Source organism: Quercus lobata, chromosome 2, assembly GCF_001633185.2.
Source record: "Quercus lobata isolate SW786 chromosome 2, ValleyOak3.0 Primary Assembly, whole genome shotgun sequence".
Taxonomy (NCBI): domain Eukaryota; kingdom Viridiplantae; phylum Streptophyta; class Magnoliopsida; order Fagales; family Fagaceae; genus Quercus; species Quercus lobata.
This window is the reverse complement of record NC_044905.1, coordinates 89,854,415-89,871,426: the sequence shown is the minus strand read 5'-3', so window position 1 is coordinate 89,871,426 and position 17,012 is coordinate 89,854,415. Positions and strand designations below refer to the sequence as shown.

Below are 17,012 nucleotides of genomic sequence, written 5' to 3'. Positions count from 1 at the left end.
AGCAATATTAAAATAACATTAAAAAAACCAACAATATATATATATAAAAAAATCACAACCCAAGCAGAACACCACAACCCAAGTAAAACACCACCCCCACTGCCAACACCCATAAACGCCTCAAATCCCACCCCACCACCGTCTCACACCAAAATCACCACAGCAAAACATCACATAAACACCCAAAATTAAACCCACCACATCAGAAAATCACAACCAGAACAAAATCATTGTCTATCTTTTATTAAAAAAAAAAAATAGAAAAACAAAAACAAACCCACCCACTGTCGACCTATCCATCAGAACCCATCCACAGGCCGGCCCACCCACCACCGAATTTGCACATCAAAACCCACCACCACCGATTTGCCCATCACCATCGCAACCCACCCACAAGGCGATCCACCCACTACTGAATCTGCCCATTGTAACCCACCACCACCGATCTGCCCATCACCATCTAAACCCACCCATTGCTGAACACACCCATCAAATCATCGTTAAAAAAAAAAAAAAAAAAAAAAAAAAGCCACAGCAACAGAGATCAGCATTAGGTCGAGGAGGTGGCGTGACGAGGCTAAGAGGAAGAGAGAAAAGCAACAAGAGAGAAGAAAAAAGAGTGAAAGAAGAAAAGAGGAGAGGTTGATAGGAATGTTTCAGGAAGAATGAGAAAGGAGAGAAAAAAGAATAAAGTGATGAGAGAGGAGAGAGAAAAGAGAATCAAAAAGTAATAAAATTTGGGTTATGTTAACGGGCACCGCATGGTGCCCGTTAAGCACACATTTTTTCTGGAAAAAATTGTGTCTTCTTTCTCAATTTATGTTACTTTTTCAATTTACAGGTACTATTTTATGATATTTTTTACTTTTTCTGATAACATATTTTTTGTTTTTTCTGCCCTTAACTAGCACCAAGCGATGTTGGTTAACATTCTCCATAAAAATTTTACCATTTCTATCCGTACGCTTTTATTTTTGAGATTGTACTGTTCACTCATGCCAAATATTTTGGCATTTAGAACACTTGATGTGAGTGGTTTTTTGGTATTTGGTGTGTCAAATGCCAAATATTTAGTATTTGACACACCTGATGGAATGCTCTAAAAGCATTTTTATCAGCTCTTTCATAAAAAATGTCATTTTAATACACCAAAAACCTACTTTATCATTGTAGGTGCTCAAGAAAATGATCCTTTTATTAACCAAACTAGTGGTACTCTTCATCCATTGGTTCATGCCTTATAAGGCATGAAGAGGAAATAGATCTTTCCAATGTGGGACAACAAGAATTCATGCCAAGGTAAGGTTAGGCAATCAAGCCAAAAATACCAAAGCCAAAGGCAAAAAATTCTTGAGCACCTACAATAAAAGGATCATTTTATTAACCAAACTAGTGGTACTCTTCATCTATTGGTTCATGCCTTATATGGCATGAAGAGGAAAGAGATCTTTCCAATGTGGGACAACAAGAATTCATGCCAAGGCAAGGTTAGGCAATCATGCCAAAAATACCAAAGCCAAAGGCAAAAAATTCTTGAGCACCTACAATCATTTTAGCACATCATTTTACAATATCCCATTTATCAGATGTTTTATTCTTCAATTCTATACATTAAAATAATATTTACTACACATTAAAATAATATATTTACCTAAAACCCAGCAAATATACAAATGCACAGCTAGTGACAGTCGCCACCACCCAAGAACCAACAACCATCGCCATAACAACAACCACCGCCACAAACTACAACCACAATCACCAGATCCTCCAACAAATTCCAAATCAAAAAATCTCAACAAAATAAATAAATAAAAACTCAAAATCTTCAACAAAATTCCACCCCAACAGATCAATCAATGACCAAACTCAACCAACCATCGGCTGTGAGAGCTGTGGAGGACAATGAGCAAAGATCAGCGACTATGGAGGACGACGAGCAAAGATCGGTGACTGCCCCTAGGCGCGCAGAGCTTCAGATCAGCAAGTAAAGGTTCAAATTGGCGAGCTTCAATCAACGAGCTCTACTTCAAATTGGAATCGCCTTCTTCTTCGTGACAAGAAAAGAAAGAGAGAGAGATAGTGACAGGAAAAAAAGAAAAGAAAGAAAGATAGAGAAAGAGGCGCAGAGACGGGTTGGATCTGCGGCAATAATACCGAAATGCAGAGAGAGAGGAAGAGAGTGAGAGATAAAAAAAATGAAAGTGAGAAAGAAATAGGGAGCAACGAAGAGATGGAGACCAGAGAGGAGAGAGAAAGAGCTGTGTTGTAGACGGAGAGAGATATGTGTTGGGAGGAGAGAGAAAAGTAAATAAAATAATCAAAAGAATTATAGCATTTATGTCCGTACGCTCTCATATTTGAGAGCGTACTGTAACATGTCTCATAATTTTGAGACATTTAACAACACCTCATGAGGGGCTGTTTTTGGTGTTTGGTGTGCCAAATGCCAAATATTTGGCATTTGGCACACCTAATGAGAATGCTCTAAACTAACTCTCTCTTTTGCTAAATACACAACAACAACAAAAAATATGTATCCCTAACCAAAAATATCCTGCTCTCCTGACACTATCACTCTTTTTTGTTACAATAAACAAAGGGTGATTACTGAATATCATCAAAATCTGGAAGTGAAAACTTATCACAAAAATCAACATTGATTTCACTTCATACGCTATTGATTTTTTTAATATACTAATAAATTTAGTTTTTTATTTTTATTTTTTTAGGAGGCTAGAAAATACTCTCGCGTATCATTTATTTCAGTTTTTAATTTTTAATAATAATGGGCCTTCGAGTTGGACCCAACTATCAGCAGCGGATCAATCAATTGGATCAACCACTTAAGACGGGCAAAGGCCCATAAGCTTAACACAATGTAAATACGAGCGATCCAAGTCCAATTTTTTTTTGAATTTCACAAAAATGTTACCGTTGAGAAACTAGGCTATATTAAAAATCCCGTTAAGCACAAAGTCTCTGTTTTAGCTTTGAAAACACGGAGAGAGAGAGAGAGAGAGAGAGAGGTATCAGCAATGGAAGCGTTTAAGAAACTAAGAGAAAGCCTCCATTAATCAATTTAATGTTTAATTCTAATTACAATTCTGGGTTTCCGTTTTTTTAGTATAGGATCCTTCTTGGTTTCGTTTGATTAAAATTCAATTCTCTTAAACGTGGAAAAGATTGTTTCCAATTTTGTCAGAAACAACACTGATCTCAATTCTCAAGAAATTCTCAAGAGTACATTCATGTTATAGCCGTTAAAATTATTAGTATCATACACTGAAAAGTCTGTTGTTATCGGTTATGACTTATATTTCCCTCAAAGTACTCTGTCTTCTTATTCTATTCTTTATATGATCAAAGTTTTTGGTGACTTCTTTTGACGCAGAGTTTAATGTGGGTGTTGCTTTTTGCCCACGGTCATGGAATCTTGCACAGGTAATTTCCTTTTATTAAGGTTAAGATCCTTAAAATTATTAACATAAGTTGAGTCAGTGATTACTGAAAACAGTTTTGGTTTAAGGAAAATCTCATATAGTATTTCTTATCCTTTTGTCATATAGTAGTGATTCTAGTTTTTGCATCTTTTTTAAGTTTTTGATATATATCCACAAATTTCAGGATTTGGAATTTGATTTTCATTAATGAAAAGTTTCTATGATATTTTGAGAAACTGTTAGATTAATAATTGACAAAATAGATTTTTACTTTGGAAAATTGAATATGTAAGGAAAGAAATTATATTAAAGTCAGTCTTGTTCAGAACAGCGTGAAAGCATTGCATGTTAATAGGTAAAATGAGTGAATAGATTATTATCCCCAAGCTATATTCAAACTCAGTAAATAATATTGCTAAGGATCTTGTCAAATTCCTAATATGTCTTTGTAATCATGTTGATTCTGCTAAACTAAAAAAATATAATCCTTTACACAAAAATTATGCTAAATTGATATATATATATATATATATATATATAAAACAAAATTATTAGAGACTTAAGTTCTTAAATCATAGTAACTGGGAAGTAGGTAAATAGGCAAGGATGAGGCATCTTTATTTAGGAAAGTATCTATAATTGGATTTCCTCCCTGAAATTGTATAAAGATTCTGTTTAAGAACTTAAGAGCTGACTTTTTTTTTATACTTTTTTCTTTTTAATTTGCATTACATTATGACAAATTCTGTTGGCATTAACCATTCTGAAGTTCAAAGATACTCAGGAGTTTCAGAGGCAAGTTTGTTGAATGTAATGGTTGTTTTTCTTATTTAGTGAATTACTAACTACTACTAGTACTATTCTTTGACAATTTTACTACTTATTGAGTCAAACTTTACCAGAATTTCTTTGGACAATTAAGCTTTGCCTGAATTAACTATCGGGAAAATTAGATTTAAAAATAATTAAGGAAGTGTACACCAATCAAATTTTTCTTATTTTAAATTTGTAAATTTCACTGGCAAAAAATAATAATCTCTTTTACAGAGTTTTTGAAGAAATTATGTCAAGTATCTTTTTGATTGGAGTTTAATGTCACTTAATTTTTTGAAATTTAAATTCTTACATTCTTTGTCACTTTCAACAGTATCTATTATGGCTTTCACACAACAGTATCCATGCCACTGATTAAAGATTTCTGATGCAGTTATTGCAGCAATTGGAAGGAAAATTTTCATGGTTCAGATTGTGGTTAAATCATTGTTAAAGGGTATCCTTTACTGAGGTGTATTGTGAACCTTGAGGGCACTTCACATTATTGACTGTATATCTTATAGTAATTTGAAAGTAGGCCTCATATTCTAGGTCACTTATTCAATTTCCTAATGCACTTTATTAGCATGTCTTCCTTAAGGTAAACTGTTAAGGATGTCATGGCATTGTCCACATAGAGTTTTTAAATCTTGAGCTTGTCTAAGGTATTGAATAGTGGACATGCATGTGCCAGCACAAAGGAACCAACCTTGATCTCTTACAGTGCCTTACATATCTCATCCATCCTCATAATTGCTCTTTCAGGCAGATACTAATTTATATTTAAAAAAGAGGTAAAATTGTTTAGATTGAATAAGAATTCTAATAATTCATTGTATAGCTTGTCAAATATCAGTGAATTAATAGTAAAAGAGGCTTGTAGTTTGATTTTCTTTTTATTGTGATTTACAATTGGTTTTGCTACCTGACCTTAAGACAAGTGTCACCTTGTATCCCTTTTACATATGTTCACTATTTACACTCTAAAGGATGAGTTTATGTAATAATTGAAGATAATAGACCTTCTGTGCACTGTCTTTTTAGTAGCATATGCTTTTTACATTTTTTTTTTCAACTTACTTAGATAAGACTCAAATAATATATATTTTTTCTGTGACAAAGGCTTGTGTAATTTATCAATCCTAAGTTTTTAGTTTAACTGTAACCGTTAATTACCTTTTCATTCGAGAATTTAACCTTTTATTGTGGTTATTACTTGAACATTGTCTGGTCTCATGAGGATATGCCTGTGAAGGTGGTAGACCACATTGATAATGAGCACAGTATTGACATTAATCCTGTATACCATACGAAAGTGTAGTTTAAATGTTATGCCTATATGTGTGTTTCCTTTCTTATTAACATTCATTATTCCTAGAATATATCACTATCACAGCTAGTGAAATACCATCATGAAGCTCAAATTTCAATTTTAATCAACACATTGAGAGATGGAATAGTTGGAGTCACCACTTTTTCAACTTCAGTTGTTTTGGTTGAATTTCTTTCTGCTGAGACTGTGTCTTTGCAAACTTCCATTTTTCTTACCATCAATGTCTTTTCTTACTCACGTCTTTTAATTACTAAGATTATTTTGACTCCTGAAACTTTAAGTTGGCTATTTCTATCTACTTCTATGTACTTCCATTTTCTTACCATCAATGTTACCATCAATGGATTCTCAAAAAAAAAAAAAAAAATGTTACCATCAATGTCTTTTCTTGTTCACATTTTTTTAATTGCTGAGATTATTTTGACTCCTGAAACTTTGAGTTGGCTACTTCAATATATGACAATGATCCTCCTCTTCCTCTACCTCTTCTGGATGTCATCTGCATCATTAAACAAGATTAGAGTCAACCATTCTAGGATATATATACAAGATATTTGGGATTAAGTTTTCTTTTCCTTTTTAATGTCTGATGTCATAGTCAAACTCCTATGGAACAGGTTGATGGATGTGACAACAAGGTCAGAATTATGAACTGTACTTTGGAAACTGATCTCAAGAAATTCATCTGGAGTTTCCTTCTAGAGAGGACGTTCATGTGGTTATTAGTATCATACTTTGAAAAGTCTATTGTAATTGGTTATAACTTACAAACTTACAGTTGTTTTCCCTCGAAGTATTTCTTATTCCATTCTTTACATAATGAAAGTTTTTGGTGACCTTTTTTTATGCAGAGTTTAATGTGGCTTTTGCTTTTTGCCATGGTCACGAAATTTTGCACAGTTAATTTCTTTTTGTGTTGGAAAGTACAGAAGACCCTGCTTACAGTGTTGTATCTTCGTTAATATCAGATTTTAAGGTATATATGTTTTTACGATTTTTGTATACTTTTCTGAAAACATATGCTCTGGTAATACTGAGAACAAACATCACAACATATTTTTTTATAAGTAAGTTTTGGACCAAAAGGGATGGGGAAGTGGAGATTTTGAACTTAGCGACCTCTTGTTCTCAAGGCGCTGTCTAGAATTGATTGTGCTACCCCTTGGGGTAAGAAACATCCCAGCATACATTATGACTGGATACATAGTTTGTGATCCTGAGTGCCAATAGCACTGATGTTGAAAGGAAAACCTTGCCTTCTAGTATCTTTCATGATATGTGGGTGCCTAGTGAACTTGTTCGAACTTCTTTACCATAGTTACATTTCCTTACTTGTATGCATGTTCAATATGCGCAAGATGAAGTTGATGTTAAGGTTGTTGTAGCTGGTTTGTCAACAACTTGCAGTCAGAAGGTTCACAATCAATTGGTATGTAACAAGTTTGGAACTTGGTATATGGTCTTTGCCAATGCATAATGAAGGCGAAGGTCTCTAATTACACTTTTTTTTTTCTTTTAAAAATATAAGTATTATTTCAAAATATTTCTATAATATGAACTTCTGATATGTTGTCTTTGTTTCTATTTTCTAGAATAATAATAAACTTTTATTCTGTTAAAAATTGAGTTGGAATATACGATAAGGCTAGATGTTAAGCCAATGAGCTCTAGTTCAATTGGCACCTTCTCCCCTTATAAGTGCTAGGTGAGGGGTAGGGTCAAGGGTTCAAGATCCACTTACCAATATAAAAAAAATGATAAGACTATATTTTAAATAGGATTGACTCTTATATTATGTTTCTACAAGGCAGGCATGTTGAAAGCAGAGCAGCCCTGCACTAACAAATTAATTTGGAATTTTGAGCTTATTTAGAATAAAATAATCTTGTGAGATGTCATATTGACTTTCATAAATTATCTTTCCTATAAGCATATGTTTTTGTTAACACTAATTCATATATGATGTGGTGCTGGTTGGAGTGGAGAAAATGCATAAAGACAGCAAGTATGTGTTATATTTGGAGGCGTTTGAGACCATCATTGGAATTGCTGAAGCTGAAGGTACCTTCTTTCATTTTTCATCTTTTCTTTTTCTGTTTGGAAACTGAAATTAAAAATGTCGAATTTTATTATTATTATTTTTCAGCGAAAAGAAATGGAATGGAAATAAACGATCCCATTGTTGCTTGCATTTCCGATTTGGCCTTCAAATATGCAGGTTCATTATAATTAACTTTTGCTCATTTTATTCTCGCTCTTATGTAATTGCTATTTAGTTAGTATTTACAATATGGCAATTTAGTCACTAAGAAGCTCTTCTTCTCAAACTTATACCTAGAATTAGGATTTTGAGTGTTTGGGTGTGGTATGAATCTAATGGAAGATTAACTGATTGACTTGCAAAAGGAAAAAAAAAAAAAACACTTAGGTACAATTCCTTAGATACTATGATTTATGCTTCCTAATTAAATTCAATCTTGTGGTCTTACAAGTTGTAACTATACACAACCAAGTGTATTGCCAATAATCAACATGGTTTTGTTGCATTGGCCAGTTAGTTATATGGGTGTATTTAATTAGGAACTGTTGCCAAGTTCTGTACATTGCAAAATTGTGAATCAAGTCAGAACCATTCCTCTTTGGAATGCTAAATAGTTGCTTATTGGGCTATGCTTAAGCATGTATTGGGGTTTAACTAGAGAAGACATTCATGTCATAACTGTTATTAGTATCCTACTTTGAATAGTCTATTGTGTTTGGATATAACTTATATTTCCCTCAAAGTAGTCTGTCATCTTATTCTATTCTTTATATGATCAAATTTTTTGGTGACTTTTTTTGATGCAATGTTTAATGTGGGTGTTGCCTTTGCCACGGTCATAGATTCTTGCACAGGTAATTTCCTCTTAATTCAGTGTTTCTTAATTTTTTGTTAGTTCTACTCATCTTATTAAGGTTAAGATCCTTAAAATTATCAACATAAGTTGAGTCAATGATTAGCGAAAACAGTTTTGGTTTAAGGAAAATCTCATATCTTTCTTATCCTTTTGTCACTGCTAGAACTTTTCTTTCATTCGTAAGTAGTGACACTAGTTTTTTGCATCTTTAAAAGTTTTTGACCTATATCCACAAATTTCAGGATTTGGAATTTGATTTTCATGAATGAAAAAGTTTCTATGATATTTCGAGCAACTTTTAGATTAGTAATTGACAACAGATTTTTTATTTTGAAAAATTGAATATATAAGGAAAGAAATTAAAGTCAACCTTATTCAGAACAGAGTGAAACTATTACATTCACTCCTGCATGTTAATTGGTTAAATTGAGTGAATAGATTGTCTCTTCCTTGGATGCATTTGTCTCAAAAGCTACAATTGGAGGATGAATTAGGGCATCAACAAGACTTTCCCAAGCAACCTGCAAATTATGGTAAAAAAACATATAAAAGAATGACATTTAAAGCATTATAATGTAGGACTTCTGAAATATTTTAATCCAAAATGTTACCATAATCGATGGAAGAATGACTGACATTCTAAGTGTTGTAATGGAGTACTAGTATATTTTAATGCAGAAATTACCATAAGAGATAAATTGAACAGGTAACTAGGGAGTAATTTAGCTTTTTCTATTTGCATGGATTGCCATAAAAACTTGGGCAGACAGTCCTATGAGCTAACATACAAGGACCACAACCACTCAAAAAGTTGATAACTAGACACCCTATACTGACTTAAGAAAGGACCATTTATATTTTAATGAAATATATAATGCAAAATAAATAATCTAATGTGAGATGTTTTGAAAAGTAAATATGTAAATTTTTTTTTTTTAAATATAGATTTTTATATTAATATAAACAAAAAAGTTTGCACAAACTAATGTAAATATTTTTAATTGCGTTACAGATGAAGCCCAGCTCAAATGTCCAACAAAATTATATATTTTTCAAATTCCTATCCACCTTATTCCCAGATTATGGACCGCTTTGATTTAGATCGTAGAATTCATTTAAAAAGAAAAAAAGAAAAAGAAATGAGATGATAGAGCACAAATGTGCCATTTTGTAGAAATGGTACCCATCTGATGAAGAATTAGAGCTAGGGGAATTATTATTTGTTCCAAATAACTACACTGTTCTAGATTCCTCATTCTAGATAAAATGTCAAATTCTCTTCATTTCATATTGACCACCATTTCTTTTCGCTGTCAAAATTGAATTAGACAACATCAAAAGGTATTAAAACTTTAAAAATTTTTGATGTCTCCAAAGTGGGTGTACGAAAAGATAACTTCGCTCTTAAATACGATGAATATTATCCATACAGTCAACGGTATCATCGCAATCTAGATTCATTCACTCACACCAATCAATCTTCACCAAGTAAGGGTACGACTAATGAGTCTTGGCTCCCTAAAATCTCCCTATCTCCCACAGTTCCACCGTTTTCTTTTCTCGACAACCCTACTAATATTTTGGTTTTGTTAAAGGATAAAAGTTATTCCACATGTACATTGAAAAAGTAATTAAAATTATGATTTGCATTTTTATGTGTTTAAATGTGTACTTAATAGAATGTGTATAATAAACATTACTCGGACCAGTTCTAAGAAAAAGGTAAGATGGAAGTTCTTAGGTTACCCAAACAAGATTAATATTGATGCTATAATTTTTGAAAGCATCAGTTCTATTAGAGTAGGAGCTATCATTCGAGACCATGATGGACAAGTTGAAGCAGCTCTTAGCAAGGCACTTCTGGTACCTTTGGGGTCACTCGAGGCTAAGGCAAAGGCACTAGAGGAGACCATTTCATTTGCCTGGAACATGAGCGTTTGAGATGTTATTTTTTAGAGTAACTCTAAAATTGTTTATGATGTGGTAACTGGAAGTAGTGAATCACCATCAACAATAAGCACTCTAATTAAGGGGATTAGACTGAAATCGCAAGACTTTCGAAGGGTAAGGGTATCACATGTTCTTTGACAGGGTAATCGCTTTACTCATTTATTAGTACAATATGCTAGGCATGTTGTTAATTGTGTAATTTGGATAGAGGAAACTCCTTATATGGTTAAGTATGTTGTGACTCATGATGTAATGTTGTTATCTTCGTCTTAATAAAGATTACCGACTTCTTATAAAAATTAAAAAAAATATTACCTTTTGTTGAAGTGGTACTTTAAAAAAAAAAAAAACCAGAAATACAAAATAGTATTATGTCTCTTATCTTGTTACTACTTGCTACACCTCATTTCCTTATAAGAAAGAAAAAAAAAAAAATTAGCATCTACCAATAAATTGGCTTGTAAGTTGTAACCATTTATAAAAATATAAAAAATAAATTGGCTTGTAATTAAAATCTCAACTGTTGTAAATATTTCTGTGAAACATACTCTAACTATACTCATTAAAATAAATAAATAAAAAGTATGTCTCACAGACCACAGTTGATGTGAGAGACAAATTGAGTCATTTTAGTGCCAAAAAAAGCACCCCTTCTACTAACCACAACACACCACGTAGGAAAGTTATGGCTTTTTTTTTGGGTAGCACAAGACTTTTCCCGACAAATTTGTAGGAGGTAGAAATTTTTGTTCTCAAAGGAGATTAGCCACACACGTGTCCTTTAACGTTAAAACCAGTTACCAATATAAATTGACAATTGTACCAAATGGTGGCATTCCCCTGTCACTTCACACACTTCCATCAAATTGTCACTAACAAAATCTACAATGATTATTATTATATTATTATTTAAAACATCAAATCAAATTTAATGTAAGTGGAATTTAAATCGTAAATATTTTATTTAAGGACAAATTCTTTTACTCAAGATTTTTTTTTTTTTTTTAGAGAAACTTTTTACTCAAACTAGTAAATACAAAATAATAAATATGCTAAGATAATCGCAATATGAAAAATTATTAAATATGAGGGTGAAATAGGAAACACTGTAATAAGATGGTGATTGAGAGGATAAGCCAAATTATGCAGGCGTGAAAGCGTAAAATTAGTGTAAGAAAACAAGTTTCTTCTTATAATTTTTTTGTCTTCACGTAAACGTCCGAGATTAAAGGCAGAACTCAAGCCCATGTCGCTTCTTTTTTTTTTGCTGAATAAGCCCGAGTCGCTTTTGGTGATCGGGAAACCAATCTGCTGATGTTAATGGTGAGTTTTATAATTGACAAAAAGTTAACCACCACGTGAGCAATCAATATCAGTATCATAATTTATCTTTAACATTAAATTCTTAATGTTGTTTCTTGTCTCAACTGTATGAATCGTCAAAATATGGTTTTTTAATTTCATGAAAGATTTCATGGATTTTAATTTTTTTTTAATATATATAAGTAAACTAAAATATTATTAAAACAACATTAAGACCCAAATACATCCTAAATAAGAGCTTGTTGAATACAGTAAGGAGTCTCTTTAATCCAAATTACATCATTGACAAGGTTTTGAACTTGTCTAGTTAGAATATGAGCTGGCTGATTACCGGTCCTTCGCACATGAGTATAGTGAACAACACCAATTTCTGAGCCTAAAGCATGCATGAATCCCTTCCACAATAGTAGCAACCGAGATAGGGGGTTCTATAACCCGCTTGAGAGCATTAGAGATAGTTAAAGAATCTCCTTCCAACACCCCAACTTGTAGCCCCAAATGTCTTGCCAACAACACACTAGCTTCATAGACTTTGGCTTCAACTTCAAGCACCCCCAATGGGGCTCTGATTTTTCTGCATAATGCAGCTAGCAATCTGCCTCGCATGTCTCTTATAACTACACCAATGCCAGCCAACTTCTTAGCGGGAAAGAGAGCACCATCCACATTAATTTTACATGAACTCGATGGAGGAGGAACCCAAGCTAAATGCAGAGCCCTTTCTAGTCTTTCAGCTAAATGCAGAGCCACGTTTGAAATAGCAGCATCATGTGTCTCAACAACAGACCAGTACTCTTGAAGGTAGCTTGCTACCCAAAGAGCCACAGCCGGACCAGTTTTGCCTTCTCCTCCATGGCAAATTTCATTTCTATTACACCACAATGCCCAAGCAATCATCACTAGTCGTGGACACACTACAAAAAAAAGGTCCTCTGGCCGCGTTTTTAAAACGCGGCTATATGTCAAAAAAACGTGGCTATAGCCTATAACCACGTTTTTTTAGGCCGCGGTTTATAATGTGGCCTAAAACCTGTGACTATAGGACTAACGGTCCTATGGCCGCACTTTTTAACCGCGGCTCCAGCCCAGGTCCTATAGCCCCGTTTAAAACGCGGCCTAAGGTTCTGGTCTTAGGCCGCGTTTTAAACGCGGCCTAAGGTTGTGGTCTTGGGCCGCGTTTTAAACGCGGCCTAAGATTGTGGTCTTGGGCCGCGTTTTAAATGTGGCTATAGGATCGGACCAATGGCCACGTTTAAAAACGCTGCTATAACCCTTTTTTTTTTTTTTTTCCTAGGCCAGATGGCTTAAGAAGGACCTCCACACCTAAGTTTAATCTTGCAGAGTAAATGTACTATAGAACTCAAAAAATATGCATTGAAGGTAGAAAAATTAAAAACTAACCTTGTAGTCAAAATTGAAAACTAAGAAACAACTAACCTCACAGCAACTTGTAATGACTTTCTAGCAATACAAAACTCTTTAACATATTCATTCACATGTACAAATCCTATATTTTATAATCGAGTTATTGTAATTAAATTGAACCATCCAACAGACATAACAAAATGGACAACCCTGTCAAGAAAATTTGACATTGTAAGAATCAATATGAAAGAATTTGACATTGTCTTCCACATCAGTTCAAAAGTTACCTCATAGGAACTATAATATTTCACTATAGTGCACACTGAAGCAATGGAAAAGCAATAGATATTCACCGGTAAATTCCACTAATCCAATCTCCTACAACTTGTTCCCAATAAAATGAAAAATAAATTGCAAAACCAAAGATCAACCAGGGCTTTCATCATGAATTTACACATAACCTTTCTATAACTTTTCCTTTATTTATTTATTTTGATAAATACAATTTTTCATCTATCATCAATTGAACTCCATACAATTATATTGCCTTTCAATATGTCCAGGGCATTTGGAGCATTTAAAGCGTACTATTCATTTCAAAGCAAACCTGATAAAAGGCCAAGCATTGAAGCACAAACTTTTCCATTGAGTCTAAGCAGCATCATAGTCCTTGACCTATGACCATCAAAATAAACATTAGTACATTAAAGCACAACAACAAGAACCATTCGACCACTTAATAAAATAAAATTAGAGCTCCTTCATACCACCTCTCTATATTCGCCAATAGCGTGGTAACAGGAAGCTCGTAAATACAAACACTCAATGTCATCATTCTCAATGCCCAAGCCAGCTGATAAATCCTTGATTGCCTTCCTGCAATATTAAATAGAGGCATTTTACCACCAAAAAGAAAAAAGAAAAGGAATACAAAAGTGTAAGAAACAACTGTTGAAACAAAATTAGTGTCGAAGGTTATAAAAAAACTAAGTGGAGGTTTCTGTCAGCTAAGTGGAGGTTATAAAACACAAATTAAGTATCACCTCTATTAAGTCAAACAACTAAACTCATGTCAGCTAAGTGGAGGTTTCTGTTGTGTTCAATCTAAACTATCAAAAAATATATGGTCCTCTCAAAACTAAGTCACCGTTTGCTTTGTCTCAGCCTTTCTTACTACACTATCAATAAATCAAGGGACCAAAAAAAATGGTAGGCAGAGGAAAACAGACCTAAACAGAGAAACTTGAGCAAGATGTGCAGGCCACGACATCTCAACAGGATCAACAAGGTATCTCCTAAGCATTCCAGCCCATCCATATCCCAAAATCTGCACACCAAAAAATTAAATAAATTAACCAAACACACAAAATATCTTAAAAATTACACTTTTCAGAACTGACAAGTAATGGTAAAAAAAATTATTTTCAAAATTATTATTATTTTTTTAGATAGGTATCTTCAGAACAGCATCCCAATGGGCAAAACAGCAATTTGCATGAGAATGGCTGAGATAGCCAGTGGCTGTGTACGGTAGGTGAAGAAAGTGTTGAGGAAGATGAGCACAGTGCAAGTAGTTATGCCCAAGAACCATGCCTTGAAAGTCATCACTGGGATTGATGGGTCATCAGTCTCTGGCACAACCAATGCCACATCCTCAATGGGACACCTTTCCTCTGAAGTCCAACTCAAAACCCAATAGACTTCCAAAAAGGATCAAACTAAAACCAACACTGTGAGTCATAAACCATAATTTTGGTATCAACCAATCTGGCAAGTTGGTTTCAAACTAACTTTTTAAAAGCTATTAAAGCTATAAAAAAAATAAAAAAATAAAAATCTTACCATCATCAACCAATGATACAGAATTACAATGCAATGCTACAAAATTAGTATTTGAAAATTCGCAACAACAACAATAATCAGAATCAAGAATAAGAATTTAGAAAACAGAAATTCATAAAACAAGAAAAGTAAACCAAAAAAAAAACTACTACTACTTTTGCGTTATAAGAAAGTCAAATACTCTCATACAAATTGAATGCATCCAAAAAAATTAATTACCTTTCCATCGTATTGTCAAGCAGAATTCAAATACAAGAGTAAGCTTTACTATTGACTCCTTCAAACACTGCTAAAAGAAAACACTTTCGGAAAACAAAAACAATAAAAAATTTATTTTTTTAAAAATCAAACAAATTCATCATAATGTAACAGAAAGCAGTAAAACTTAAGAGTATTTAACAGTCTTCCTCATATACATTGTGTGAACTAACGGAAAAAATAAATAAATAAAAATTTTCTGTAAATAAAATAAATAATTTAATACGTGAATTTAAACATAGAGAATGATTATGATTAAAAAAAATTAAGAAATTTGAAAGTAGACTACAATTTTTAACAAAACAAGAAGAGCGGATCTGAGCAGCAAAAAGTGCCCAAAATTCGCGAAAATTTTAAAAAATCGGGTTTTGTAAAACAACTAAAACAAAAAGGAATCTGTAAAAGACGAAAAAAAAAATACCTGTGGATTAGAATGGGACCGAATCTAGGGTTTCAAAACGCCAGAGACGAAGAATTCGCTCAGAGAAAGAGAGAATCATTCTAGACCTCCAGTACGACTCCACCACTCTTCTACTCGAATCCATTTCGCCAAAAAATAAAAAAGCCTTAAAACACCCAAAACCCAAATACCAAATTCTAAAAAACAAAACCTACAAACCAAGCGGAAATCTAATCCACACAAATAAATAAATAAATAAATAATTGGTAGATCTAAACCCTAATTAAAGAAGCCAAACAAAAAGAAAATCAATTCAAGAAAGAGAGAGACAAACGTACCAGAGAGTGCGAGAGAGAGATGTGTCGAATTGTTCAATGAGAGAGCGATTGGAGAGTGAGGCGTTTTGGTGAAGGTCTGATCTATAAACTATTTATACAAAGCCTAAAGCCGCGTTTTTAAACTGCGGCTATAGGCAAAATCTGAAGCTGCGTTTGAAAAACGTGGCCCCATCCCAAACTAAAGCCGCGTGTTTAAAACGTGGCTTCAGACCAAATTTAGGCCGCGTTTTTAGCTCAAAAAAACGCAACCTCAGGACCCTTCTATGGCCCCATGTTTAAATTTGGGTTTCTTTTTGGTGTGCTATTACTATTGAATGGAGGTCCTTAGGCCGCGTTTTGAGCTCAAAAAACGCGGCCTAAGAACCTGTCTATGGCCCCGCTTAAAAAACGCGGCCTAAGAACCCGTCTATGGCCCCGTTTTTAAAATGCAGCCATAGTTAAGGAAAAGAAAAAAAAATTGCCAAAAAATAAAGTACGAAGGTTCTTAGGCCGCGTTTTTAGCTCAAAAAAACGCGGCCTAAGAACTTGTCTATGGCCCCGCTTAAAAAATGCGGCCTAAGAACCCGTTTATGGCCCCGTTTTTAAAATGCGGCTATAGTTATGGAAAAGAAAAAAAAAATTTGCCAAAAAATAAAGTACGAAGGTCCTTAGGCCGCGTTTTTAGCTCAAAAAAACGCGGCCTAAGAACCCATCTATGGCCCTGCTTAAAAAACGCGGCCTAAGAGCCTGTCTATGGCCCCGTTTTAATGAAACGCGGCTTCAGTCTATCTTGGGCCGCGTTTTTTATAGCCACGGCTTAAAAAACGCGGCCCAAGGCCCCCGCGTTTTGTAGTGACACTTCTCCTCCCCAGCTGCATTAGTCATCATTTCTAGCCATAAAAGGTCCTGGAAAGAATTGATATGAACATCTGGAGGTAGCAGGTGTAACTTTGAAGTAGCCCAAGCCTCATGGATTTTAAGTTGATTTGTTAATGTTGACTGGTTAGGACAAGTACGAACTTAGGATTTTAAGTAAGAGGGGTAAAGTATAAGGGAAAAAAAAAAATTCTA

At 33.9% G+C, this 17,012-nt stretch overlaps 1 protein-coding gene and 1 long non-coding RNA gene across 7 annotated transcripts; one reads left to right on the top strand and one right to left on the bottom strand.

Annotated features, from left to right (window-relative positions):
* Positions 1-3,012: 3,012 nt before the first annotated feature.
* LOC115977108 lies at positions 3,013-9,380 on the top strand. The gene is made up of 3 exons (XR_004088492.1): positions 3,013-3,444; positions 4,651-7,650; positions 7,736-9,380. It is a non-coding gene; the product is annotated as an uncharacterized LOC115977108 (long non-coding RNA).
* A 3,883-nt stretch (positions 9,381-13,263) lies between these two features.
* Positions 13,264-16,037, bottom strand: LOC115957124 (oligopeptide transporter 3-like). Of its 6 annotated transcripts, none has more exons than XM_031075365.1 (6): positions 15,963-16,037; positions 15,646-15,755; positions 14,718-14,854; positions 14,354-14,451; positions 13,895-14,000; positions 13,264-13,799 (listed from the first exon to the last, which is right to left on the bottom strand). In XM_031075365.1, the coding sequence occupies exons 3-6, from the start codon at positions 14,727-14,729 to the stop codon at positions 13,776-13,778; spliced, it is 240 nt and encodes a 79-aa protein (XP_030931225.1). In that variant the 5' UTR covers positions 14,730-14,854; positions 15,646-15,755; positions 15,963-16,037; the 3' UTR covers positions 13,264-13,775. The 6 variants fall into 6 exon arrangements, 4 of the variants coding, with proteins under 4 accessions (XP_030931225.1, XP_030931217.1, XP_030931211.1 ...); XM_031075357.1 differs by lacking the exon at positions 14,718-14,854 and adding an exon at positions 15,186-15,268 and having other exon boundaries at positions 13,265-13,799; XM_031075351.1 differs by lacking the exon at positions 14,718-14,854 and adding an exon at positions 15,186-15,268 and having other exon boundaries at positions 13,267-13,799; positions 13,892-14,000; positions 15,963-16,036.
* Positions 16,038-17,012: the final 975 nt, after the last annotated feature.

What these genes read in the sequence shown, in the direction of transcription:
- LOC115957124 (XM_031075351.1), bottom strand. An exon ending in GCTCAAGTTTCTCTGTTTAG is followed by an intron (nt 14,001 to 14,353) that starts GTCTGTTTTCCT and finishes TTAATATTGCAG; the next exon opens with GAAGGCAATCAAGGATTTAT. An exon ending in TTGGCGAATATAGAGAGGTG is followed by an intron (nt 13,800 to 13,891) that starts GTATGAAGGAGC and finishes TGATGGTCATAG; the next exon opens with GTCAAGGACTATGATGCTGC.